Source organism: Dreissena polymorpha, chromosome 4 (genome assembly GCF_020536995.1).
Source record: "Dreissena polymorpha isolate Duluth1 chromosome 4, UMN_Dpol_1.0, whole genome shotgun sequence".
Lineage (NCBI taxonomy): Eukaryota > Metazoa > Mollusca > Bivalvia > Myida > Dreissenidae > Dreissena > Dreissena polymorpha.
The window spans coordinates 138,987,636-139,015,253 of NC_068358.1; the positions used below are offsets into that span (position 1 = coordinate 138,987,636).

Sequence of the window (27,618 nt, forward strand, 5' to 3'; positions counted from 1 at the left end):
TTTTATGAGGGCCAATAACCGGTAAAACTGATGTGATCAATAAAGAATGACATATGTGATATATGGAGACATATTTTGCCAATAAGTTCTCCTCTATCAAACACTACCTATTGTCTCTCTATGCTAATTTCGGTCAGTTACTGTGGTCTTTTGATGTCAACACCTGAAGTTAACCTGACTGTAGATTGTACCGGTAGATCAAAGTTGATGAGATTTGAATACCATTAGGTTGAGGTTAGAATGTGGCTGGGAGATATAGGTCAGCTGATACCCCATTGGTTTGCATTACTTAAAAATAGTTTCTCTTAGATAGCTTTAGTGTTCATCTTTCTATTAATTAATTATAACTTAAATTTCTGCACATTGGCCTCATATTTTTAACAGCTGTTTTTTTGTTTCTTGCTTACTTTCATACTTTCATAGATCCAAAAATATGCTTTGGTCACTGAGCCATACGTTCATCTTAGTCTTTAACACAGTCCCCATTCTGTTGGCTTGGAAACTAATGTTTCTGATGTAAAAATGTAAGGCAAATATAGCTGTTTCACTCACATTACCCCTGATATGAGCTGCATCACATAATAATGTGTCTGATTTCATTGGTTCAGTCTGTTCAGGAGCTACCCATTCTGCTGAAATGTCACTCAAGGTTCTGTGGTCTCATTAGCGGACAGGGTAGCTCCTGGCCGGTTGCGCAAATGCGCAGGTTGGTCTGAAACTATGCTGGCTGCATTTTGCATACTGATCTCATGTTCATTTTTGTTATAAAAAACACAAACACATAATATAAATGTTTGTAGGAAATTAATTTTACAGAAAATGTAATATATTTTACATTAAAATTATCTTTTTTTTTATCCTAACAAGAAAGAAATATTTGAAAGACAGAATGATTTTGTCATATTTATGAAAGTGTTCATATTTATGAAGTGTATTATGATTTAGATTCTTGTACAAGAAGACATTTATTTTTGCAATGTTTTTCTTGCATTAAATTGATTAGTTCAAAATATGAGCTGTATGAATATAAATCAATACATACATATCTACCATATTTGAATATTACCGGTAGTAGTTTTGCCTAGTAGACATTTGGTAAACAAAACATTCTTATCTCAAAGAGAAAAACAAGAAGCCTGTGACTAAAATTATTTATGATTTGCATAAAATACTATTAAAAATTGAATGATATATTATTAAGAACATCAGGTGTTAATAGTCTGCCATGCAGAAACAATTATGGTGTTGCTTATTTGAAAATATAATATTTATAATGTTATGGCATTAGACATTATGTATAGAATAAACATCTTTAAAGAAATATTTTATATGCCTTTTATTGGATGAAATATATGTATTTGAATAGAATAAGGGATACATCATATCAATATCAAAGGCAGTAAAGGAGAGTAGTAAATATAGCAGGCAAATCATTTTTACAAGGCTGATGGCAGATTTAGACAATACTCTTCGAAGGGGAGATATTTTATATACCCTATCAGTCCTATGATATCATTCTGAATAAACATGCGGACTTAAAATAAGCAAGTTGAACGTACAGATTTTATCTGAAAATCAAGCAATCATCATCAGTGATTTTGTTTATACCTTTCTATTAGCGCATACCTATCATTTGTTTAAATTGAAAGTTTTGAAAAAACAAGTTTTACTATTTTAAGGCCCAAGCACGAGTAAGTTTATTCTAAATTATAACCTCATTGGGATATATTACAATCCGAAATCATGGTATATTTAAAGTTTGCAGGAATGGGTGAATGGAAATTTAACATGGGATAGTCAGGTTAGATATAATATATACATTAAATCCACGAAGGTGAGTTTTTTTTTACCTGCTTGTTCAATCAGTGTAAAACAGTTTTGACTCCTGGTTTATGTTAATGGTTGTGCAGTAATTACTCTGGGATAAATGAGGCATGCAGCACACTTAGGTCTTTATCGTAATTTTAATAATTATTTGACGTCAGCCACTCATGCCTGCAGTTCTCAGGACAAAAGAAAATTATTTAAGGCAATAACTCTTTATGTAAAATGTCTACCTAGTTTTTTTTCTGATTCCAAAAATCATTTTCCAATAAACTTCAAGCATTACTCGTAAGTGTTATTTGTGCCATTAAAAAAATAACCCGGCTTTATTCTATATATGATGTCTTTGTATTATTACACATAGTCTTTAAGATGTATAGTGTGTTTTGTTTTCCAGAGATGTTTTTTTTTCAATAGATATATTATTGACATATATTTTTCAATATAAATACCATATTATTCTCTCTATTTCTAGGTTATAAACATAATTAACACTGCACAAGAGAGTAGCCCAATAACCGTAGTTCAAGCTTTAGATAAAGTATTAGAGATACTTCGAACTAGCGAGCTTTATTCACCCTACTTTGCCCAAGAAATGAAGGGAGACGACCCAATGACCAGCGACTATCTCGGAGGACTGATATCAGTAAGAACTGTTACTGTTATTATTAGTTTGTACACTATTCCCACCTTTCTCTAAGGTCTATTAACCCTTTACCACTTAGATACGTATTTTGACGCATTTGAGGTCCCTTAGAAAGTTACATTTAATAAAATACCTTTTTTACTAAAGTCAAGTTTTAAAGGCTTTATTTCCAATCCTTAGTTACTGATGAGCAGCAAACAGCATTAAACAGACTGCAAGTTACTCGCAGGCTGGTTTTTTGCTGATTGCAAAAGCCATTTTCATCTTGATTCTTATGGGGGAAAGGGTTAACTTGCCTCTCCATTTTGGACACAATTTAAAATGTTTGTCCACTGCGTGTTTAACCCTTTACCACTTAGATATGTATTTTTATGGAGTTGAAGTCCCTTAGAAAGTTAAATTTAATTGAAGACTTTTCTTACTAGATTCAAGTTTTAAAGGCTTCAATTGGAACCGTTAGATACTGAAAACCAGCAAACAGCATAAAACCTGAACAGACTACGAGTTACTCGCAGGCTGCACTGGTTTTATGCTGTTAGCACATAGCCCTTTTCACTTTATTTCTGAGATAAAAAAAGGGTTAATTGCCAATTAGAATACATGCAAAATACCCAATACCATTTTGTTTCATGGAAGAAACAGTTTACTGTTCAAAAAGTGACATTTTGGTGAAATTATATAGTCTGCACATGTACTTGAACAGGCTGGGTAATTTGTAGAAGTTATTCTGGCACCCCTGTCTCTGTTTAAACATGTAGTTGTAGCATATTATTTTTTATTGGTCACATTTTATTAATTGAAGGTTAGATTTCAACATAATTTCATTTAATGTTCATCACACCTTAGAATGATTTTGTTTGTGTAGGCAAGGACTTGTACAGTTTACAATGTTTATGTGATACTCTCTGGTAAAACAGGGCATATTGAATATGCCTGAAGTATCGCTCCTATTAGCCTGTGCAGTTTACACTGGTCAAACAGGACATCACTTTCTACTTATATGGACTTTTCTAAATAAAGTCATTCTTCTGTAAATGAAAATCCATGCTAGGCGAAAAGTGTTATCACTGCATTAAGCCAGGTATTTCTAAGAGAACTAATGGAATAACCTGCTGTTTCTTGTTCATATTGTTGCATTGATAGATGCAGTCAGTTACATCTATGAATAGTATTTCCTACATTTGTATGCCCTTGAAGGTGGGCATATAGTGATCGCATTTTCGTCCGTCCCTCTGTCTGTCTGTCTGTCTGTCTGTCAGTCTGAAAGTCTGTCACACTCTGAGTTTAGGTTTCGAAAAATGCTCATAACTTATATGTCGCTTCAGATATAACCTTCATATATTGTATGCATGTGTATATGGACAAGGCCTTTCCATACGCACACAAATTTTGACCCCTTAGTTGACCTTGAACTTAGGGTCTGCGTTTAGGTTTCGAAATCTGGGTTTAGGTTTCGAAAAAATGTTTTTCGGGGGGCATATGTCATCCTATGGTGACAGCTCTTGTTGTTAACTTTATTTATATATTTTAATATTTTGAAATAATTTTCTTTATTATAGTTCCTTATGTTATTCAAGTAAGATTAGACTCTATGTGAGTATTGGTTTTGTCTTACATATCTGATAGAATTATTTAACATAATTTTTCAACAAATTTTACCACTCATCATAAACTATTCATAGCTAATTATATGACATGTGAAACGTGTTTTGTGTGATCTAGTAAGTGATAATAATTGCATCAATTGTGAGAAACTATAACTGTGACTGTTTTTTCTGCTTATTTACAATATTGAAAGTGCGTCATCATGATCATGTATTTAGCATATTGTCAGGTGTGCAATAATATGCTTGTCATTTTATTGCACATAATTTTCACCAGTCAGCCCTTAATCGGTTATAATTTTGTTTTTGTTTTCATTGAGCTATGTGCCAAGAGTTGTGTAACGTATTATTCCCTCATTTCATCATTAAATAAAGCATCTGATTTTTAAGTGATTTCTGGATCTGGACTTTAATTTATTTTGGATTTAACAAATTAATGCCAAAACAGTGAAATTTATTAACGTGTTTTATGCTTGACTATAGTAAAGACTTGTTCTAAAAACAAACCAAATATGACATGGTAAGGTTACAAACAGTCTTGTTTGTTCCGTTATTTTATTGTCCTTAGTTGTGAATCTTGTTACCAGAAAAAAAACTTACAAAGAAGCATCTACCTTAATCCATAGACTGGTATCAACTCTGTAATGACACCAACATTAAGTTATTAATTATATATTAGCTAAGCTTGGGGAAACCAGAGTTTCATGTAGATGTGTTTAGTGTCATCCCATATAAGCCTGCGCAGTCTGCACAGGCAATCATTGAACAGCACTTTCCGCTTTATAGACTTTTCTGTTTACAATTTACAGGAAGTCTTTTTTAAACAAAACATTGTATGTGGAAAGTGTTGTCCCTGATTAGCCTGTGCAGACTGCAGACATTTTGAGAAGGAGGCTGTATTGAACCAATGCAAAAGGCCTAGTACAGTCTGCCAGCATGAACACATGGGTTGTATAGCATCTATTCTCAGTATCATATAACTAATTATACCCCCATTACCATTGGTAATGGGGGCTATATAGGAGTCACTTTGTTGGTCCGTCTGTCCCGAAATTTCATCCGATCTTCACCAAACTTGGTCAGAAGTTGTATCAAGATGATGTCTAGGTCGAGTTTGAATATGGGTCATGCCAGGTCATAAACTAGGTCACGGGGTCATTTAGTGTGTTTTAAACTGAATTTTTTTCCGGACCATAACTATGTCATTTAGCGTTAGATTTTAAAATGACTTGGTACATTTGTTCATCATCATGGGACGGTGTGTCGTGTGAAAAAAGTACGTCGATATCTCAAAGGGCAAGGCCACACTTGCAGTTCAAAGGTCAAATGCTTGTCTGTGCCATAACTTTGTCATTTATTGAGAGATTTTTAAATCATTTGGCAAATTTGTTCACCATCATTGGACAGTGTGTCGCGCGAAAGAATTATGTCGATATCTCCAAGGTTAAGGTCACACTTTGAGTTCAACGATCATAAATGAGCTTGTCCTGACCATAACTATGTCATTCATTGTAAGATTTTAAAATCATTTGGCACATTTGTTCACCATCATTGGACGGTGTGTCGCGTGAAAGAATTACATCGATATCTTCAAAGTCAAGGTCACACTTTAAGTTCAAAGGTAAAAAATGGCCATAAATGAGCTTGTCCAGGCCATAACTATGTCGTTCATTGTGAGATTTGAAAATCATTTGGCACATATGTTCACCATCATTGGAAGGTGTGTCGCGCGAAAGAATTATGTCGATATCTCCAAGGTCAAGGTCACACATTGTGAGATTATAAAATAATTTGGCTACCATCATTGGACGGTGTGTTGCGCGAAAGAATACGTCAATATCTTTAAGGTCAAGGTCAAACTTTGAGTTCAAAGGTAAAAAATGGCCATAAATGAGCTTGTCCGGGCCATAACTATGTAGTTTATTGTGAGATTTTAAAATCATTTGGCTCTTTTTTTACCATCATTGGACGGTGTGTCGCGCAAAAGAATTACGTCAAATATCCAAGGTCAAGGTCACACTTTTAGTTCAAAGGTCCAAAATGGCACTAAATGATCTTGTCTGGGCCATAACTATGCCATTCATTGTGAGATTTCAAAATGACTCTGTACATTAATTTTGTTCACAGTCATTTGATGACGTGTCATGTGAAAGAACTCAAGAGTTCAAAGGTCAAAATGGCTATAAATGATAATGGCATAATAATTCTTAAAAATCGCCATTGATTAGATTCTCTTGTTTTGTGAAGACAGGATGAAAAATGGTCTGTGTCAATGCGGCATGTGGGGGTATACGTCACGTCTGTGACAAGGCTCTAGTTTTAGTCTAGATATTTATGCCCCCCTTCGAAGAAGAGGGGGTATATTGTTTTGCTCATGTTGGTCGGTCGTTCGGTCGGTCTGTCGGTCAGTCCGTTCGTTGGTCCGTCCACCGAATGGTTTCCGGATGATAACTCAAGAACGCTTACGCCTAGGATCATGAAACTTCATAGGTACATTGATCATGACTCGCAGATGACCCCTATTGATTTTCAGATCACTAGGTCAAAGGTCAAGGTCACAGTGACTAGAACCAGTAAAATGTTTTCCGGCTGATAACTCAAGAACGCTTACGCCTAGGATCATGAAACTTCATAGTTACATTGATCATGATTGGCAGATGATCCCTATTGATTTTCAGGTCACTAGGTCAAAGGTCAAGGTCACGGTGACTAGAACCAGTAAAATGCTTTCCGGATGACAGCTCAAGAAAGCTTACACCTAGGATCATGAAACTTCATAGGTACATTGATCATGACTCAAAGATGACCCCTATTGATTTTCAGGTCACTAGGTCAAAGGTCAAGGTCACGGTGACTCGACACAGTAAAATGGTTTCTGGATGATAACTCAAGAAAGCTTAAGCCTAAGATCATAAAACTTCATAGGTACATTGATCATGACTCGCAGAAGATCCCTATTGATTTTCAGGTCACTAGGTCAAAGGTCAAGGTCACGGTGACTTGACACAGTAAAAGGGTGTCCGGATGATAACTCAAGAAAGCTTTAGGTACATTGATCATGACTGGCCGATGACCCCTATTGATTTTCAGGTCACTTAAGGTCAAAGGTCACAGTGACAAAAAACGTATTCACACAATGGCTGCCACTACAACTGACAGCCCATATGGGGGCATGCATGTTTTACAAACAGCCCTTGTTATTTTTGGTTGTATAAACATTGTTCTTCAATGCCGAAATTTTTAATGTGAGTTATTAATTCATGATTTCTTTAACCGAAAGTAGCGCAAACGCATCATTTAGAAATACAAAAATAAATATTGACAACCTAACACCAGTAGTTTATTGTCAGCAAATAACTTTGTTAATATAAGTTATATACGGGGACTGGGATCTGTAACATAAGTTACAATCTGTAGTTTTCAAAACTATGAGACCCTTATGATCAGCAGTTCTTATGCAGTAGCATCATCATATGTAAATATATTTGGTTAGATGTAATACTTGTACATTGTTTTTTTGATGTTAGTGGTTTGAAGCCTATTCACTTTCCTGTTATTTTCTGTATTGCAGCAAGATGCAGCTCGCAGTATGAAGGAGGTTGACCATCCATTGAGAGCTGCAGGTAATACATTGAACACCTCATTTAAAGACAAAAAATCATCTGTTTATTTAGATGTTATCAAATAAAAATGTTAGCATCCAGACAAGGAAATAAAGATGAATTGTGAAAGCAATTACTAGTGTCATTAATTAACACATAAGAATGGTTTACACAAGTAGCACAATGTGACTTAAATGCACTCGAAATGTGTCTTTGATATTTGATGTTGGTGCATTCTTGTCGTGACTGCTTGACCGATACAGCTGCTAGGTCACATATAGACAAGTTAGTTCTTAGTGTTTAGGTAGTATTTTCTGCGCATGACCCACTCACTGACTGGTTGGCAAAAACACTGGTTACAGTAAAAAAAATGTGTTAAATAATATTTTACACTTAACTTGATGATATCATATATAGTGTCAATAAATAAAGGATCTGGCACGAGTTGTCATATCATACCATATTTTATTAAACGAGTTCAGGAATTTTGTTAGTAAGCGAGCCTTTGGCGAGCTTACTAACGAAATTCCTGGACGAGTTTAATAAAATATGGTATGATATAACAACGAGTGTCAGATCTTTTTTATCACATGCTACATAATGATAAATCGCGAATGTTGTTTACATTTCGTGACGTCATTTGATGTTGCAACGTCATTTCAGCAAAATAACAAAATGCGATTGGTCAATAAACGAAAACTAAGCCAATGAAAACGCTTTAAAATGTTGTATTACACATGTGTAATATAAAAAATATGTAATGGTTGTATTACATGGGAAACAGGGTATAGCATGTGATAAGTTAAATTACTAAGATAGTTATGCATGTTATGAATCATGAAAATCTTATAGATGTCAGAAATGTGATTGAGCCCCTCTCTGTGAAAAAGAGTTTAAATGCAAAAGCGTTGTGTTCTTATAGATGTCAGAAATGTGATTGAGCCCCTCTCTGTGAAAAAGAGTTTAAATGCAAAAGCGTTAAGTGACCAAGTGACATCACAGGCTAATCAGGGACGACACTTTCAACTTATATGATATTTTCTGTTATAAGAAAGTCTCTTCTTAACAAAAATCCAGTTTAGGCGGAAAGTGTCTTCCCTGATTAACCTCTGCAGACTGAACAGGCTAATCTGGGACAACACTTACATGAATTAAGCCCCCATTTCAAAGAGCAAGGGCTAATTACAATGATTATTATATGGTGTGTAGGTGTGTGTTATTTTTCATGAATGATCCAACAGTGTAAAAGGTGTATGGAAATACCCATAAAATCCTATACAAATTATTTACATAACAATATTTAAATGATATATTAATTTTCTTTTACATGAATGAATTTTCTTTAACTTTGAATGACAACATTGATGAATTTTGACTTAAAAATTGTAAAGAAACACCTTCTACACATGACACAATGGAAATTTCTATACAAGTTTTTGAAATCTTTTTATGAGTTATTGTTAATGAATAATATCGAGCATTTTATATCATAGATCTATAGACTATATTTTTTTAGTTTCCTCATTATTATTTTCCTAAAAATATTAAGTTTGATTTTTTGTCAGGTATGTCTAAAAATAAGGTCATAAGGTGAAATCTTTAAGAAATAAAGTATAACTAGATGCCTCAATTAACACTAAATCTTTATGAAACTTTGTCAGAATTCTTATCTGAACAATTCAAAGGCCTATTTCAAATTTGGTTCATGTGGTCCAAAAATTAGGTCACCAGGTCTAATCTTATAAAAAACCTTGTTTTCACTCAAGAGACCACATTAATGACAAAATCTTGATGAAACTTGGTCATATTTTTTAATTTGACAATATCTAGGTTGTGTTTGAATCTAGATGATGAGGGATAAAATAAAACAACAGTAACCAAATCAAATTTTAGAGAAAACCTTGTTATCATCACTGTAGAAGGCACATTTATGACTCATTCTTGATGAAACTTGGTCACAATGTTATTCCTGACAATATCTTAGCTGATTTTGCATCTGGGTCATGTGTGTCTAAAAACAAGATCAAATCTAATAAAAAACATAGAAAATACTATAAAGGCTGCATTTATGTCTCACCATTCTTTATAAAACTTGGCTAAGAATGTTTTTCTTTTAAATACTTGCGTCAAATTCGAATCTTGGACACATGTGTTAAAAAATTAGGTCACTAGGTCAAGTTTAGACAATTGATTTTTCTCAATCTCAGGTGAGGTTTTTAGTGCCATGATTCCCTTTGTTTGTAATTTATAATTAAACCTGTTGTGGCCAATTATAATTGCTTGTTTTAATGTTGTTTTGTGCATTACCATAACAAAAATATACATACTTAATAACAGATTTTATTTTCCAATAACCGCTTAATACCGTAGGTTAAATCTCAGGCAGACAATTTTAACTATATATGCTTATTAAACTCTTTATTATTATGACTAAACAAGTTGAAATCTATACAGTATGTAGTTGCTGAAAATTGCATTCTGGGAAAAATGACTTTGAATCTTTACAGTGTGATAGAGATGTAATTAAAGCAACAGTTAATTATTTTGGCGTTTAATTACTCCATATTATGACTGCTTAATATTACTTTCAAGAAAAGAGGTGGAGGTATCATAAATTGTGTTTAATGACCAGACAGTCTGCTATTTGACGTTTATGACCCCATGTTCTTAGTATTTTTCTGGACAGTATCGTTTCATAACTAGATAAAAAAGAATTCGGACCACACAAAAAACGCTGACAAGCAAACAAATGGTGTCAATAATAAATTTAATTAAGACAATTACATGAGTCAAAAACATTTATTTAATTTCTAACAAAAGCAGTTTTTTCAGACATGTTCCATTTAATTGTAATGTGCTGTTTGCATGGCAAACATTTAACTGTTGTTTGTTTCCATCCTTACAGTAATTGTTTTTCATCCTTAATTGTTTAAAAACAGTAACTTAATTTCATTCTGAAACAAGAAGAAAGTATTTTTATTTGAAAAAAATTCATATGATATGTCAAATGCTTTATATATTGACAATCATAGCCTATCATTAGGTCAGCTCATAGGCGCTTATATGTGAATACCACCACCTTTTGCCAACCTGCAGACAGAGACTATACGGTGCAGATGCAGGCCATGTAAATCGTTCACTATCATTTTTTCAGCATGATATACCCCCTCGCCTATTGCTATCCCAGCCCTCAATTTTTTTTTATCTGTCCACTGATGGGACACATTTCCGCTGTTGTTTCCGCCCACATATTTCACAATCTGATCCGATGTATGTTGTTGTTGTTTCAGCCTCCTTTCCCTCCAAGCTAACACACATGTTGTTGTTGTTGTTGTTTTAGCCCATGTGCCGACCAGCCACATAGCACACCACCACATCTCCAGCCAGCTGATCCCAGACAACATTAACAACCTGTTGGTCAAAGAGGACTCCTGGGACTTTGACATAATCGAGCTGGAGCGTGTCACAAACAAACGGTATTTAAAATGCTGAATTGGAGGGGGAGTCTGCATTGCAGTTGTGTCTTGATTTATTTCCCACACTATAAATTGTCATTGATATAGCAAGGGTTGAATGTGAAACTTTTCTTGCAGATATTGAAATGTTAAGCATATAGGATGAAGTTCCACCCCTGACCTTCGTTATGAAGTTTTGCTTGTTGCTAATAATAATGAGGAAGAGAATCCATATTGGGTACTTCAAATTATGTGAGTTCACATCAGAATTAATCCATTTATGCCTAGTGTCGAGAAAAAAGGACTTGGCAAACAGCAGAGACCCAGATGAGACGCCGTATGATGTGGCGTCTCATCTGGGTCTGCGCTGTTTGCTTAAAGGAATTTCTGTAAGAAATATTCAAAATATAGAAATAAATATACTAGACAACCCAAATTTTGGAAATAAATTGATCCAATTTAGAAGGATGGGAGAGTCTACTAGGCATAAATGGGTTAATCTAATGTTGAAGTATAGAAACTCAAGATCTGCTTGAATTTCCTACTTAAGTCAGTGTGGAATATGCACAAATCACTGTGATAGATATTTTTGTTTGCAAACTAAATTATATAATAAGAAAAACAAGAAATTAAGTACTTTATAAGTGATAGTATAGTTAGGTTGGATCTACTTTTTCTTGTTTGTAACAATGCACAACCAGTTGCACGTGCAAAGAATAAATTTATTAAAAAGCCATGATGTATAAAAAAATATGTATAATCAACATCATAGTGAAAATCATTGGACACACCGATAACAGTGCTATAAGTTTATGGACGTTATTGAACTGTGGTTGTTGGTCACATTGACCCAATAATGATTGTATTTGAGTTCTGTTATTAGTCATTGGACATCTCACTAGACTGTTTTGCAATTCTTAGATTGTTCTTACGAAAAAATAGATTTTAAACGAATGTGGGGACTTCACTTCATGATGGTTTGATAATTGTTACAAATCACAGCATTTGTGTAAACTGTTTGCAATACGGGTAAGTGATGTGCTCAAACATACACTAAATAGTATTACAGAATTAATAATTCTTTGAGTTACACACAATGCACTATCTTGTTTCATATTTTTCACTTGTATAGTCCATTGTCAACAACATTTGTTGGACTATTTCAGCTTAAAAAATACATTTACTTAAATTTCGTAATTGTTTTTTTTAAATGCTTCATCATCTGCCTTAATATATCTATAGTATGATTGTACTGAATAAATTGTTTTGGTTCGTTAAAAAAATCTAATATAACTGACATATTATTATTAAGTTTGTTGACCTTGTATAATGTAATCAGTAAAACATTTCATAATAATTTTGTGGATAATTCCGAATGTACACACACACGTGATTATTCCAATTGTGTATTCTCTTCATTGATTTTAGACCGCTAGTATACGTAGCATTAAGGACAATGGCCCGATTTGATGTCTGCTCGTTCCTGAGTATCTCGGAGACGTGCATGGCCAACTGGCTGCAGCTGATAGAGGCCAGCTACCAATGCACTAACAGCTACCACAACTCTACCCATGCTGCGGACGTCCTCAACAGCACTGCCTACTTCCTTCAACGAGAAAAAATCAAGGTACACCACTCCTGCATTTATATGTTTTTTGACGATTGCCCATCCCTCCTCTCATCTCCCCACCAATAATTGACCAATGACTGTTTTTTTTTTCAGGAATTTTACATTATTTTGTTAAACACATTATTGAATAAATATGTTTAAACCAAATAAAAAAAGGTGTGAACTCTGTGAGTGGTTCGGTTATTTTCCACCCCTGTGCATCAAATTTTTTCCTTCTTTATAAAGTTCCTGAAAAAGACACATTCCCCATTGGGAAAAAATACAATCCCAATTGAAGGTGTTTTTTTATAAAAAAAAATGCAACAGTTAGTTTCCCTATGCAGCTCTATGGCTTGAACCTAAGTAAATATAATATTGACAACTTGACAACAGTTAGTTATCAATTTTGAAGTATTTTGGATAAAAAAATCAAATACACCCAATTTCCCAATATGAAGACTTCACAACACAAATGTTTCCAATTTCAGGGCAGATTTTTTATCCCCACGCTTTTTGAAAAAAAGGTGGGGATATTGTGGTTATCTCCGCCGTCCGTCCGTCCGTCCGTCCGTCCGTCCGTCCGTCTGTCTGTCTGTCTGTCTGTCTGTCCGTCCGTCCTGGCCACTATCTCCTCCTACACTAAAAGCACTAGAACCTTGAAACTTACACACATGGTAGCTATGAGCATATGTGCGACCCTGCACTATTTGGAATTTTGATCTGACCCCTGGGTCAAAAGTTATAGCGGTTGGGGTGGGGCCGCGTCAGAAATTATCACTCATTTTTTTAGGTTATTTTACATTTACTTCTTTATTTCTACACCGATTCACTTCAAATTGATACTGGACCTCTCTTATGACAATACGGTCAAACTCAACCATGCATGGCCCCATTCCCAACCCTGGGGCCCCCCGCCCACATAGGCCACACCCACCAAAAATTTCCATTTACTATAATTTTTTCATTTCTACACGGATTCACTTCAAATTGATACTGAACTTTTGTTATGACATTAGGGTCAATCTCAACTATGCATGGCCCCAATCCCAACCCTGGGGCGCCCGCCCACATAGGCCACACCCACCAAAAAATTCCCATTTACTATAATTTTTTCATTTCTACACGGATTCACTTCAAATTGATACTGAACTTCTCTTATGACATTAGGGTCAATCTCAACTATGCATGGCCCCATAACCAACCCTGGGGCCCCGCCCACATAGACCACACCCACCCAAAATTGCCTTTACTATAATTTCTTCATTTCTACACCGATTCACTTCAAATTGATATTGAACTTCTCTTATGACAATACAGTCAATTTCAACTATGCATGGCCCCATTACCAACCCTGGGGCGCCCCGCCCACATAGACCACACCCACCCAAAATTGCCTTTTACTATAATTTCTTCATTTCTACACCGATTCACTTCAAATTGATACTGAACCTCTCTTATGACAATACGGTCAATCTCAACTATGCATGGCCCCATTACCAACCCTGGGGCGCCCCGCCCACATAGACCACACCCACCCAAAATTGCCTTTTACTATAATTTCTTCATTTCTACACCGATTCACTTCAAATTGATACTGAACTTCTCTTATGACAATACGGTCAATCTCAACTATGCATGGCACAATTACCAACCCTGGGGCGCCCTGCCCACATATGTCAGATCCACCCAAAATTGCCTTTTACTATAACTTCTTCATTTCTACACCAATTCACTTCTAATTGATGATGAACTTGTCTATGACAATACGGTCAATCTCAGCTATGCATGGCCCCATTACCAACCCTGGGGCACACCTAGGTCAAACATTCGGCGTGGGGATACGCGTCGGCCTCTGCCGCGCCATTTCTAGTTTCCAATTGTGCTGGTACCGGTACCTTCCCCAATTGGGAAAAAAAATCACTGCTCTGTGTATTAGTTTCCAAATGTCAGTTTCATATGATTAACTTAAGTCATAGAAGGCCACTTGTTCTAGTTGGTATTGTGTGGTTTGAAGACTACCTACCCTGCTTGTGTTTATAGGTGCTCTTACTCTAATTGTTTCAACCTGTTCTCACTGAAACACACTTTGCTGCAAACGTTTGTTGCTATGGACTACACATCAACCATGTAAATAATCCAGAAGAGTGCAATGTTGTGCTTCGCTTGGGCTTTGTAACAATCAGTACTAGTGACATTTTAAGAATGCCCTGTGGTCCATTATTCATTTTGTGGTTGTATCATTGATTGCTTTTAACACCTTCAGCTTAGTGTAATGCGCTTTGATTCTAATTCGGATCATGCCATTTATGTTTGTATGTATGTATGTATGTCACATTCTTGCCTTTTGTGTTACACCTGCAGCAAAGTGTACTTGCGTAGGTTGGGTTTCCTTGTGTCTGAAGTTTTTGTTTGCTTCTCTAACCTAAGGCATATTATACGTACATGTGAGTTTACCTGTGGAAAAATGGTTATGAATAAAATTGTAAGGCATTTAATGTTGTTATAGATAGGAAACTTTGTGAGCTATTTCATAAATAGGATTGTGAAGGAGTTAAAAGTCTATGTAACTTTTACTAAGTCTGTGTAATCTAAAGTAACTTACATTTATATGTCCTGTCTATTAGCAATGAATACAAAATAAATATGTGTGTTTCACAGTTAAACGTGACAAATGTCATATTCACTATTGAAGATATATTTGTAGATATATTAGTAAAATGTCCTAGTTTAGTTGGCAAGCAAATGTGACACAGCACTGGTTCTAGTCCCAGGAAACAGACTTGAGTGCATATCAAATAAGCCTTAGGCTTTCGATGCAATCAAGCTAAAATAAATAGGTTTAAACTAAATGTGACACAGCAGCTATGAGGAAATAATCTTTAAATAGTAAAGATTGGTGGTATAAAGATTGCTGTAGAGCTTATAATAATCTTTTGATCCATTGAAACCTTCAATGATAACTGATCTAACGCTTCACTGTACGTTCTCTGTGTTGGGTGCTATAAAGCAATTGGGCCATGCAAAATTGTCTTGTTACAAATTGTGAAAAATCCATCACATGACACTTATTACTGCTGCTTCAAATTAGTTATAGTTATTTGTTTAACCTGTTACCACTTTGAGACTTTTTTGACACATTTGTAGTATGTTTGAATGTTTAATTTAAAGACCTTCCTAACTAGATTCAAGTTTTAAAGGCTTCATTTCCAACCCTGAGATACTGATGAGCAGCAAATAGCATAAAACCTGAACAGACTGTGAGTTACTTGCAGGCTGTTCTGGTTTTATGCTGTTTGCACAAAGCTATTTTCACTTTTCTTCTAAGTGAGAAAGGGTTAAGAGATTGTTTGTAGGTCATTGTAACTGATTTAATTTTATGCTCCCCCAAAATTTTTTGGGGGGAGCATATAGTCGCCGCTTCATCTGTCCGTCCGTCCGTGTGTCCGTCCGTGCACAATTCTTGTCCGAGCTATTTCTCAGCAACTAATGACCGGAATTCATTGAAACTTTATGGGAAGCTTCACTTCCAAGAGGAGACGTGCAAATTATCAGCGAGTTCTGGTCAGATGATTTTTCACAAAGTTATGGCCCTTTGAAATTTTCCATTAACTGTACATATAGTGCAATTCTTGTCCGCGCTATTTCTCAGCAACTAATGACCGTAATTCAATGAAACTTTATGGGAAGCTTCACTACCAAGAGGAGATGTGCATATTATCAGCGGGTTCTGGTCGAATGATTTTTCACAGAGTTATGGCCCTTTGAAATTTTCCATTAACTGTACATATAGTGCAATTCTTGTCCGGGCTATTTCTCAGCAACTAATCACTGGAATTTAATGAAACTTTATGGGAAGCTTCACTACCAAGAGGAGATGTGCATATTATCAGCGGGTTTTGGTCGGATGATTTTTCACAGAGTTATGGCCCTTTGAAATTTTCCATTAACTGTACATAAAGTGCAATTCTTGTCCGGGCTATTTCTCAGCAACTAATGACTGGAATTCAATGAAACTTTATGGGAATCTTCACTACCAAGAGGAGATGTGCATATTATCAGCGGATTCTGGTCGGATCATTTTTCACAGAGTTATGGCTCTTTGAAATTTTATATAAAAAATTCTTGTCCCCCCCCCCCCCCAACTACTGTGCCCTCAAGACGTTTCCTTTTATCTGAATATATAGTGCAATATTGTGACAAAAAAACAACCTTTGGGGAGCATCACCCGTCTCCAACGGTTTCTTGTTAGTCATGTTTTTAAAATTATAACATTGTCAATTTTTGTAAAATTATTAATTAGTTATCATTTAAAGTAAATTCATTAAAATGTGATCAGTTGAAGTAAAAATTATGTTTTGTTCTACATTTAAATAGCTAGCCTTCTTTTTCACATTTTTCTGTAATTCTTAAAGAACCACTTGTGTTCTTGGTTTGATGTTATGTATAAGTTTCCACTGTGTGTCTTGAAAAAAAGTTATATCTGAGTTTGTTAAACATTTTGGTGAGCACCAAATAACTGGAATTTCTATGAATTGAACCAATCGCTTCTTTTCATATTATGGCCTTTTTAAATGTCTTAATTCACAAAACTGCTGCGAATGACCTTGTGTTATACCCAAGTAGAATTTTTTAGATATTCTATTTATGTTAAATCCACAGATTTTGATGAACACAAGGGTAAATATGACATTTTGAAGCAATATGCACAAGTTATCGTGATTGCTATATATCAGGACGTGAGCAGAATCTTTGAGTTGAGAAACTGTATTGTTACGTTTTCCTTAAGGATCTTTTTCGAATTGAGGACCTCACATGATTAATAAACGCAGGGGTGGCGATATCAAATGTCCGAGTTGCCCGAGTCGTACATTTGCTTGTCTGGGCAACTGATTTTTTTCAATTAAGTTGTCAGTGGACAACAAGATTTTTAAAAGTCGCGTCCAGGTATACAAAAATACATTGTATTAAAGCGGTAATTAAGTTTTACAAAACCGGATGTTGACACGCAATTACATGATAGTCAGTGCGGAGCAATCAAGCTAAAATACGTGCACTTTCCTGCGCAGTGATCTCCCTTATTCTAAAAGAGACCGGGAGCATGCCGCATTTTCAACATTCGGCCAGACTGTTAGACAGTGTACAAACTGTTTTTTTTTATTTTTAAAATCAGATGGAAATAAAAAGTATCAATCTAAGATAATCAAAACACGGTCTACCTTGTTATTTAAGACGACTTTAATGGTAAAGATGAAACTTTTTTTTTAATCTTCAACAACGGAGCAGAAACCCAAAGCTTTGAGCAGCCCACCTCCCAAAAAACTAATATGGATTATGATAAAAAATATGATCTAAGTAAACGCACCAGAACTTTTCAAGAAACTTGGCTAACAGATTTTCAATGGTTACCAGTTTATATAATCAAATTGCTAACAGTAGCGGAGCCTCAGTTTGATGAGGTCCACATATTGGACTAAGTTTAATTTGTTAAGATTACAATGTATAACACTAGCTTCGCAAGATTTAAAGTTTGAGAAAGTCTTTATATTGTTTTTAATATACTGATATAATGAATGTACCATTGGAATACAATTATAAACAAAACAAGCAAATCATACTCATTTTGATATATTCCACATTATTTAACATTAATCAATAAATGCGTTTATAATTTATATAAACATTTACGGGCAAGTGTAGTTCAGCAACGGACAAGTTAAACTTCCTAAATGGTTGTCCGTGGACAAGTATAGTTTTTTGAGATTTCGCCACCCCTGATACGGATTTACTCGTTTCTCATTCGGATCATAGGCATTTTTATTTGATTATTTGCTGCAAGAATATAATTGAATATCATTGTGAAAAGAGCTCTCAGCAGGAATCTCTGGAAACAGGTTTTTTGTGGATAATTGGTTGTCAGGGAAAAAAATTGAACTTGCCTAAGCGGGCATATCTAACGTATCTGTGATTATAAAAAGAAGAAATATTTGTGCAAGCGAGATGTTTATACACTTAATTTGGCTCAATGACGTCATTGGCTACAGAAATGGGGAACAGGCATAGAGTATTCAAGGAAACATGTGATAATTGGACAACGGCAAGTCAAATCAGATGTCCTCGGGAATGTCTTTTTTTGTGGGGGGTTTCGTGAAATTTAGAGTGCGTAATTATTGGCTGGGAGCACTTACAGAGACATTATTTTGTACTTTGCCTTTAATTTTCCGAGATGTGGTTTTTAGATTGAAAGATCTTGTTAAAGTTATGCTATTAACATAAAGGACATTAAGTAATTGTTGACAAGAGCTTGGCAACATGTAGATTTCTGAGAGACAAGGGTGTATTGGTCAAGAAATTAATAAAGTAAAAAAAAATGTGCTTGTCATAGAAAAAATAACTTTGCAAAGTGTGACCTTTCAAAGCAATTGCACATATAATTGAGTCATGTTCTGAGAAAACTGGGCATAATGCATGTGCGTTAAGTGTCGTCCCAGATTAGCCTGTGCAGTCCGCACAGGCTAATCAGGGTCGACCCTCCCTTTCCGCTTTTATGACATTTTTTGTTTAAAAGTAGTCTCTTCTTAGCAAAAATCCAATTTAGGCGGAAAGTGTCGTCCCTGATTAGCCTGTGTGGACTTCACAGGCTAATCTGGGACAACACTTTACGCAAATGCATTATGCCCAGTTTTCTCAGAACAGGACTCAATTATATACATTATCTTGATGTGAGAACTGAAGTAAACTAGTGTAGGAATGACCACATTGTACACCTTTTTTAGCGCTTTGCTTATCACAAATTATGAGGCTTTCCTACTGTTACCTACAATATTGTGTTACACTGTCTGACAGTTTGTGGTGCGGTCAGTTGTTAGCTTGTAACCACCCTACAGGCCACTTTTTTAAAAATCTGATCTTAAAGAAACTTTTTCACAACGTTTATGCTGACAATAAAATTAATAGACTCTTGTTTATACCTTTCCTACATTGTCATACTTTTTCTTTCTCTGTGAATTCCTGTTTTTCCAACTTTTTTGCAAATACCTCTTATTATTCCTCCCATCTCTAATGCCAATCTTTCTAAGCAGACAATTATCGAGAAAAAATAAGCCAGACTTTGCCTGTAATTTTCATTATAATGGCATTCAATTGTACCAGAAAAAAATTATTGTTGTGTGTCCTTTTCAGGCTATATTTGACCCTATAGACGAGGTAGCAGCACTGATTGCAGCCGCAGTGCACGATGTGGACCATCCAGGGAAGAGCAATGCATTCCTTATCAACTCCCACAGTGACCTCTCTGTACTGTATAATGACATGTAAGTCTAGTACAAGAGTCATGCCAATGGCCCCAGTTGCATTCCTTATCACCCCCCCCCCCCCCCCCCCGCAACGACATCTCTGTACTGTATAATGACATGTAAGTCTAGTACAAGAGTCATGCCAATGGACCCAGTTGCATTCCTTATCAACTCCCACATTGACCTCTCTGTACTGTATAATGACATTATAGTAAAAGAGTCATGCCAATGGCCCCAGTTGCATTCCTCATCAAGTCCCACATTGACCTCTCTGTACTCTATAATGACATAATAGCTAAATAGTTATGCCAATTGTCCCAGTTGCATTCCTTATCAACCTCCATATTGACCTCTCTGTCACGTTCAATAGCATGTTAATGTTGTACAAAAAATATTGCAATCCCACCAGTTGCAAAAACATAAATCGCTCCAGCTCTCTGTTTGTGTACTGAACTTTTTCCAAAGAATTGGAAACAATTGATGAGACTTTATAAGCCTGTGTTTGTATTAGGAACTTAACTATGGATCCATGATTAGTTAATAAAATTATTGAGTGGCAAGTATTTAATTGTCAGTCATTAACTCTTTCAGTGTTGGAACCAAATTTTGAAGGCCTTTGCAAACAGTTTGAATCCAGATGAGACGCCACAGAACGTGGCATCTCATCAGGATCCAAACTGCTTGCTATTCTGATAGTATTGTTTAAAAAAAATCGAAGAAAATGCTAATTTTAGAAATTCAGCAGACAACATTTTAGCAGACGACAAATTTCCCTGCATGCAAAGGGTTAATGTCTCTGCCTTATAAGCTAAGTTATTTTACTACCAAACAGAAATTATGTATCATAACTCTCTGCACTTTGTAATGAAGTAATGACCTGTAAGTCTGATACGATATGGAAGACAGTAAGTGTTGTACACTTGAACAGTGCAAAATGTATTGAACATGGTGCAGTTGTTAGACCAGAATATCAATTCAAATGCAATCTCTTCCTGAAATTTTTATAATTAAATATTGCACATAAATGTATGAGTTACTCCTTGAAGAGAGTGTTAAAAGCCTTGCTCTGTCCGGACAAAATTGACATTGACAATATCAGAAATTTGATTAACGGCGAAGATCAAAGACCTTGTTCCAGATCGAAGGACATTCCGGCAGTTAGATTGGACTGTGTTATGTTAAGTGATACATAGACACACCTATTTTGCTAAGAGTTCAATAATGGTTTTTGGTCTGTGTTGACATTTATTTCTGTTTCATAAGTTTCTTTCCCAAAAGAGGATGGTAGAGTTGTTAGCATACATGCGCAATGTTTTGTCAATATTTAAGGAGTGCATATATACTTCTGAAGGTAATTCTGTGTAAATTTGTCGTACATGTGTGCTATTTGATGTACACAATATGCACAAAATGTCACCTTACTCAATCTACTGCAATACTATTTAAGCCAAGGTAACGCGGCATGCTGTGTTTCAATTTTACAAATCTGTAGCCCAAGTAAACTCTATGCCTGGCATAGGCACGCACCTCACAACAATTATTTAATCTTACAAAAGGATTCCTAGCTCCTATAAAAATTTTGCTTTACCCTTTTCCACTTAGATACGTATTTTGAAGTCTCTTAGAAAGTTAAATTTAATTAAAGACCTTTCTATTGAGATTTAAGTTTTAAATTCATTTCCAACCCTTAGATACTTATGAGCAGCAAACAGCATAAAACCTCAACAGACTGTGAGTTTCTTGCAGGCTGTTCTGGTTTTATGCTGTTTGCACAAAGCCATTTTTTCTTTGCTTCTAAGTGGGAAAGGGTTAATGCATATATTCAAGGTCAGAGGTCAAATATATGTGGCCAAATTCGCTCATTTTATGAATACTTTGGCAATATTGAAGATACCAACTTGATATTTGGCATGCATGTGTATCTCATGGAGCCGCACATTTTGAGTGGTGAAAAGTCAAGGTCATCCTTCAAGGTCAGAGGTCAAGTATATGCGGCCAAAATCGCTCATTTTTAGCTTGACTATTTTATATGAAATATATAAAGTGGAGCTATCCTACTCACCCCGGCGTCTGCGTTAGCGTTAGCGTGCAAATGTTAAAGTTTTAGTACTACCCCAAATATTTTCTTTGTCCCTTCACATATTGCTTTCATATTTTGCATACTTGTTTACCAACATGACCCAACCTATAAACAAGAGCAGAAAACTCTATCAAGCATTTTGTAATAATTATGGCCCCTTTTCCACTTAGAATATGCAGCAATTGTTAAAGTTTTCGTACTTCCCCATTTATTTTCATTGTCCCTGATCATATTGCTTTTATATTTTGGCTACTTGTTTACCAACATCACCCCAACCTATAAACAAGAGCAGACAACTCTATCAAGCATTTTGTCATAATTATTGTCCCTTTTATACTTAGAATATGCATATTATTGATAAATCTATGTTAAAGTTTGCGTACTACCCCAAATATTTCCTATATCCTTTGACATATTGCTTTTATATGTTGCATACTTGTTTACCAACATGACCCCAACCTATAAACAAGAGCAGACCACTGTATCAAGCATTTTGACATAATTATGGCCCCTTTTATACTTAGATAATTGAACATTTTGCTTAAATTGCCATAACTTCTTTATTTATGACCACATTTAATTATTACATTGACAAAACAACAATTACCTTAATACCACAATGGATTCCACCCAAACAATACCCAACGCCCCTACCCAGAATCCCTCCCCCCCAACCTCTCCCCCCCAATTTTTTTTTAAACATCATCTTATAAATTACCACACACCCACATTATACCCCCCTCTCAACCCCCCCCTTCCCCCCCACCCCCCCCCCAATTTTTTTTTAAACATCATCTAATAAATTACCACATCCCACATAAAACCCCCCTCTCACCCCCCAACCCCCAATTTTTTTTTAAACATCATCTAATAAATTACCACACCCCACATTATACCCCCTCTCACCCCCCCCTACCCCCCCACCCCCCCCATCCCCCCCCAATTTTATTTTTTTTAAACATCAACTCATAAATTACCACACCCCACATTATACCTCCCTCTCACCCCCCTACCCCCCCCCCCTACCCCCCCCCCAAAAAAAAAAAAAGATTCATATTTATTTATTTTATTTTTGAAAGATCGTCTAATAAATTATTGAATATGAACAATATCCCCATGATGGCTTACGTTATACTGTCAAGCACTCGAATAGACAAGCGCGCTGTCCTCTGACAGCTCTTGTATGAATACTTTGGCAATATTGAAGATACCAACTTGATATTTGGCATGCATGTGTATCTCATGGAGTCGCACATTTTGAGTGGTGAAAGGTCAAGGTCATCCTTCAAGGTCAAAGGTCAAACAAAAAAAACAAAAAATTTAAAGCGGCATAGAAGTGGACATGGTGTTTCTGACAAACACATTTTTTAATATTGAAGATAGCAACTTGATATTTGGCATGCATGTGTATCTCGTGAAGCTGCACATTTTGAGTGGTGGAAGTTCAAGGTCAAGGTCATCCTTCAAGCAGCGTTCTCATGAAGCTGCACATTTCGAGTGGTGGAAGTTCAAGGTAAAGGTCATCCTTCAAGGTCAAGGTCATCCTTCAAGGTCAAAGGTAAAAAATAATAATTTAAAAGCGGCGTTCTCATGAAGCTGCACATTTTGAGTGGTGGAAGTTCAAGGTCAAGGTCATCCTTCAAGGTCAAGGTCATCCTTCAAGGTCAAAGGTAAAAAAATAATAATTTCAAAGCGGCGTTATCATGAAGCTGCACATTTTGAGTGGTGGAAGTTCAAGGTCAAGGTCATCATTCAAGGTCAAGGTCATCCTTCAAGGTCGAAGGTCAAATAAATATTTCAAAGCGGCGTTCTCATAAAGCTGCACATTTTGAGTGGTGGAAGTTCAAATTCAAGGTCATCCTTCAAGGTCAAAGGTAAATTTATTTATTTTTAAATTCAAAGAGGCGCAATAGGGGACATTGTTTTTCTGACAAACACATCTCTTGTTATGGTATTTGTTTGTTTAAAGAAAGTCTCTTAGTAGCAAAAATCAAGTTTGGGTAGAAAGCATTGTCGCTGATAAGCCTTGTGGGCTGCAAACAGCAAATCTGGGATGACACTTCACACACATGCATTAACCCTTTTCCACTCAGAGTAACTCGCAGTCTGTTCAGGTTTTATGCTGTTTGCTACTCATCAGTATCTAATGGTTGCAAATGAAGCCTTTAAAACTTTAATCTAGTTAGAAAGGTCTTGAATTTAATGTTGCTTTCTAAGGGACTATAAGTGCATCAAAATATGTATCTTAGTGGTAAAGGGTTAAGAATCTTTCCCCTCACATAAAGGCCTCTAGATCTCCAGGCTTCATACTGTGAACTGTATGTTTCATGGATTCAGATTGTAGGCATTTTTGTTCAAGGCTTGTTTGTGAATGACATTGTACACAGCTTCATTAATCAGTGTCCAGCCATAAAAAGCCCGTTCATTGCACAGTAGTTTGACTTAGAGTAGAAGTCACTGATTTTTGTCATTGTATTCATGTTTCCAGGAAATAAAGCAAAGCAAATGTTTTATATTCAAAACTTGTACTCAAATGTATTTTATTATTTAATTTGAATGTGTGTAACACAATCAAAATAGTAAAAATAACTTTCCAAAAAATGATAGCAATTCCAATTATGTATGTTTTCAGTTAATTTTCAGCATGTAGCTAAATAAGACATCTCATTCAATGAACCCATCTAGTGTTTTGATATTCTTGCAGAGCTGTCTTAGAAAATCATCATGCTGCCCTCACCTTCAAACTGACTGCTAGAGACCAGTCTGTGAACATCTTTAAGAATTTAGACAGGTAACACAGCATTTATAGAATAAGATAGTCAGATTAAAGTTCATGCAATAATTAGCAAAAACTCAGTGAGTTTTTACAACTACACTCACTTCTGGTGCCATTTTGAACCCTACAGGTTTCACAAGTACCTCATGTGTTACTTAGATAAGAAATGAAGGTAGCACACAATTTCTACATATAATATCACCGATATCTGTTTATGAAGCAATATTACACCTCAGAGATATTGGTCCTTCTATATCTATATGACCGGTTTAATTAAGTCTGTAAAATGCGATAGAGGAATCTAAAAGTATATGGACCGGTCACTATTTTTTGTTTATGGACCGTTCGGGGTTACACACCACTAAATGTGCACTGTGTTGAAGCGTTTTATTAAACAGCATTGAAACTAATTCAACATTAACAAGAGTAAAAAAATAATTAATTCAGAATGAACGACACGCTGACCTCTTACACAAACAACTAACTGTTAAAGAACACCACGTTCCACATTTCCTTAACATCCAGAGAATAAAGCTCCAACTGGAATGTTTCGTCAGAGAAACTACGTCACACGATATACGCCATCGTTTGCGCATTCAGTTGCATGAAAAATAAAAGTACGGAAAGCCTGTACAACACTGTACAATGATACAGGGGACCCTCTTCGGTGTAATATAAGAAATAGTAAACTCCACTTCGGTCCCAATGGCATTATAGTGACCAGCCAGGCAGCCACAAACTGTATATGGACCTCAGCCTAAGGCTTCGGTCCATATACAGTTTGTGGCTGCCTGGCTGGTCACTATAATGCCATAGGGACCTCAGTGGGGTTTACTATTTCTTAATTATATTACAAAACAATTGATACCAATAACATTAACACTCATGTGTATGGAGTTACATGTGTACAGCATAAGGAAACATTGTGATGTCAATTAACATAAGTAGAAATGTGATATCTAACCATTGTATATCAGGAGGTTTCTTTAAAAAAATCAGATAGCAGATTTGGTCGGCAAAATGTGATTTTTGGACATGCAATCCCATATTTTTTTATAAAAATTCTTGTATGAAAGTTTTTATATGATTTTTTTTTTTTTTAAAGAATTCTTATATGAACATGCTTATATAAATACTTACAAGCCTGCTTATATAAATACTTACAAGCCTGCTTATATAAATCTAAGAATCGAATCAAGCCCACATAGCAATTTAAAGTTGTAGAGCTTAAGGGCTCTTGCTAATTTTCATCAATGCAGATTATGCATCTGTTAGATATCACAGCCAGTTACAAATTAAGTAGATTTCTGGAATTAATTTTATGTTATTGATTAAAACCAGACATTATCAATTGACTTTATAATCTTGATAGAGAATCTCGTTTGATTGCTACTAGGTACACCCTGAACGTCGACAATAATCTTGAAAAGCTGCGAAAACAAGGAAAAGACATTCATAAAACCTGCCGTCAAAATGAGATTTGCCTATCAAAATTCTTAGCAGCTGCATTGTACAAAAAAATAAAGATTAGCTTGGCCAATAGGTGATGACATTTTTGGTCGCCATATACTCAAATAATACACAATAGCTTAAGACTTGGTATTTTTAGTAAAACTTTTAAATTAACAACAACACAAAATAAAGGTTAAATATATTGGCGGTTGTCAACTGAGTGACAAATAGTGTATATGTTTTTGCTGAAAGAAATTTGTTAAAAATGTTCATTAAGGTTTGGATTTGAATAAAGCCTAGATGCACACTAGAAAGGAAAGGGCATTGGCTATTTAGCAATAAGTTTGCTTTGGTAATTTCTCAGATGTATTCTTTACATTGACAACAAAGGATACAGTTGAAAACTAATTAAAGGGAGAGAAAGACTAGTAAGAAAGAAACATTTCTAAGGGTTTGACTTCATTTACCAGTTATGATTTTGTCACACAAATGATCAAAGCATGCTATGATCAAAGCCATCAGATTGCATGAATGTTTTGCATCAAGCTGTATTTTTTAATGTTTTTTTTTTAAATTAAAATAAGTTATTTTATTTACACTTAAATATGCTCCATTAATTCATATTATAATACCAATTAATAAAGTTCTTATTTATTCGTTGACTTAATATTTTTCTTATTATTGGAGATCAGACAATTGTATTAGGTTTTGGCCTCAGACCAATGGGTCTGTACCGTCTTCAGACCCATAACAAGGTCATCATCAATACAATGGGTCTGTACAGTCCTCAGACCCATAACAAGGTCATCATCAATACAATGGGTCTGTACAGTCCTCAGACCCATAACAAGGCCATCATCAATACAATGGGTCTGTACAGTCCTCAGACCCATAACAAGGCCATCATCAATACAATTAATTGATAAAATTGAGCAGCACTCTCTGAAAACTGGGCTTGATTCATGTGCATAAAGCGTTGTCCCAGATGAGCCTGTGCAACACTTTCCTCCTAGATGGATTTTCATTTAGAAGAGACTGTGGAATGCACAGGCTAATTTGGAACAACACATTTACGCGCAGTCAGCCCCATTTTCCCAGAGCATGGATCAATTATATTAACCCTTTGCATGCTGGGAAATTTGTCATCTGCTAAAATGTCGTCTGCTGAATTTGTGAAATTATCATTGTCTTCGATTTTTTTTCAAAGAATACAATCAGAATAGCAAACAGTTTGGATCCTGATGAGACGCCACGTTCTGTGGCGTCTCATCTGGATCC

The 27,618-nt window shown here is 35.5% G+C and overlaps 1 protein-coding gene across 2 annotated transcripts in view; it reads left to right on the forward strand.

Annotated features, from left to right (window-relative positions):
- The window catches only part of LOC127876904 (high affinity cAMP-specific and IBMX-insensitive 3',5'-cyclic phosphodiesterase 8B-like), a 406,208-nt gene that overhangs the window by 107,894 nt on the left and 270,696 nt on the right, over positions 1 to 27,618 (forward strand). For both annotated transcript variants that reach the window (XM_052422410.1, XM_052422409.1), the window contains exons 11-16: positions 2,300 to 2,470; positions 7,646 to 7,697; positions 11,017 to 11,152; positions 12,560 to 12,758; positions 19,920 to 20,050; positions 24,817 to 24,903. In XM_052422410.1, coding sequence (XP_052278370.1) covers positions 2,300 to 2,470; positions 7,646 to 7,697; positions 11,017 to 11,152; positions 12,560 to 12,758; positions 19,920 to 20,050; positions 24,817 to 24,903 — 776 coding nt within the window. The remainder of the gene's footprint in view (positions 1 to 2,299; positions 2,471 to 7,645; positions 7,698 to 11,016; positions 11,153 to 12,559; positions 12,759 to 19,919; positions 20,051 to 24,816; positions 24,904 to 27,618) is intronic.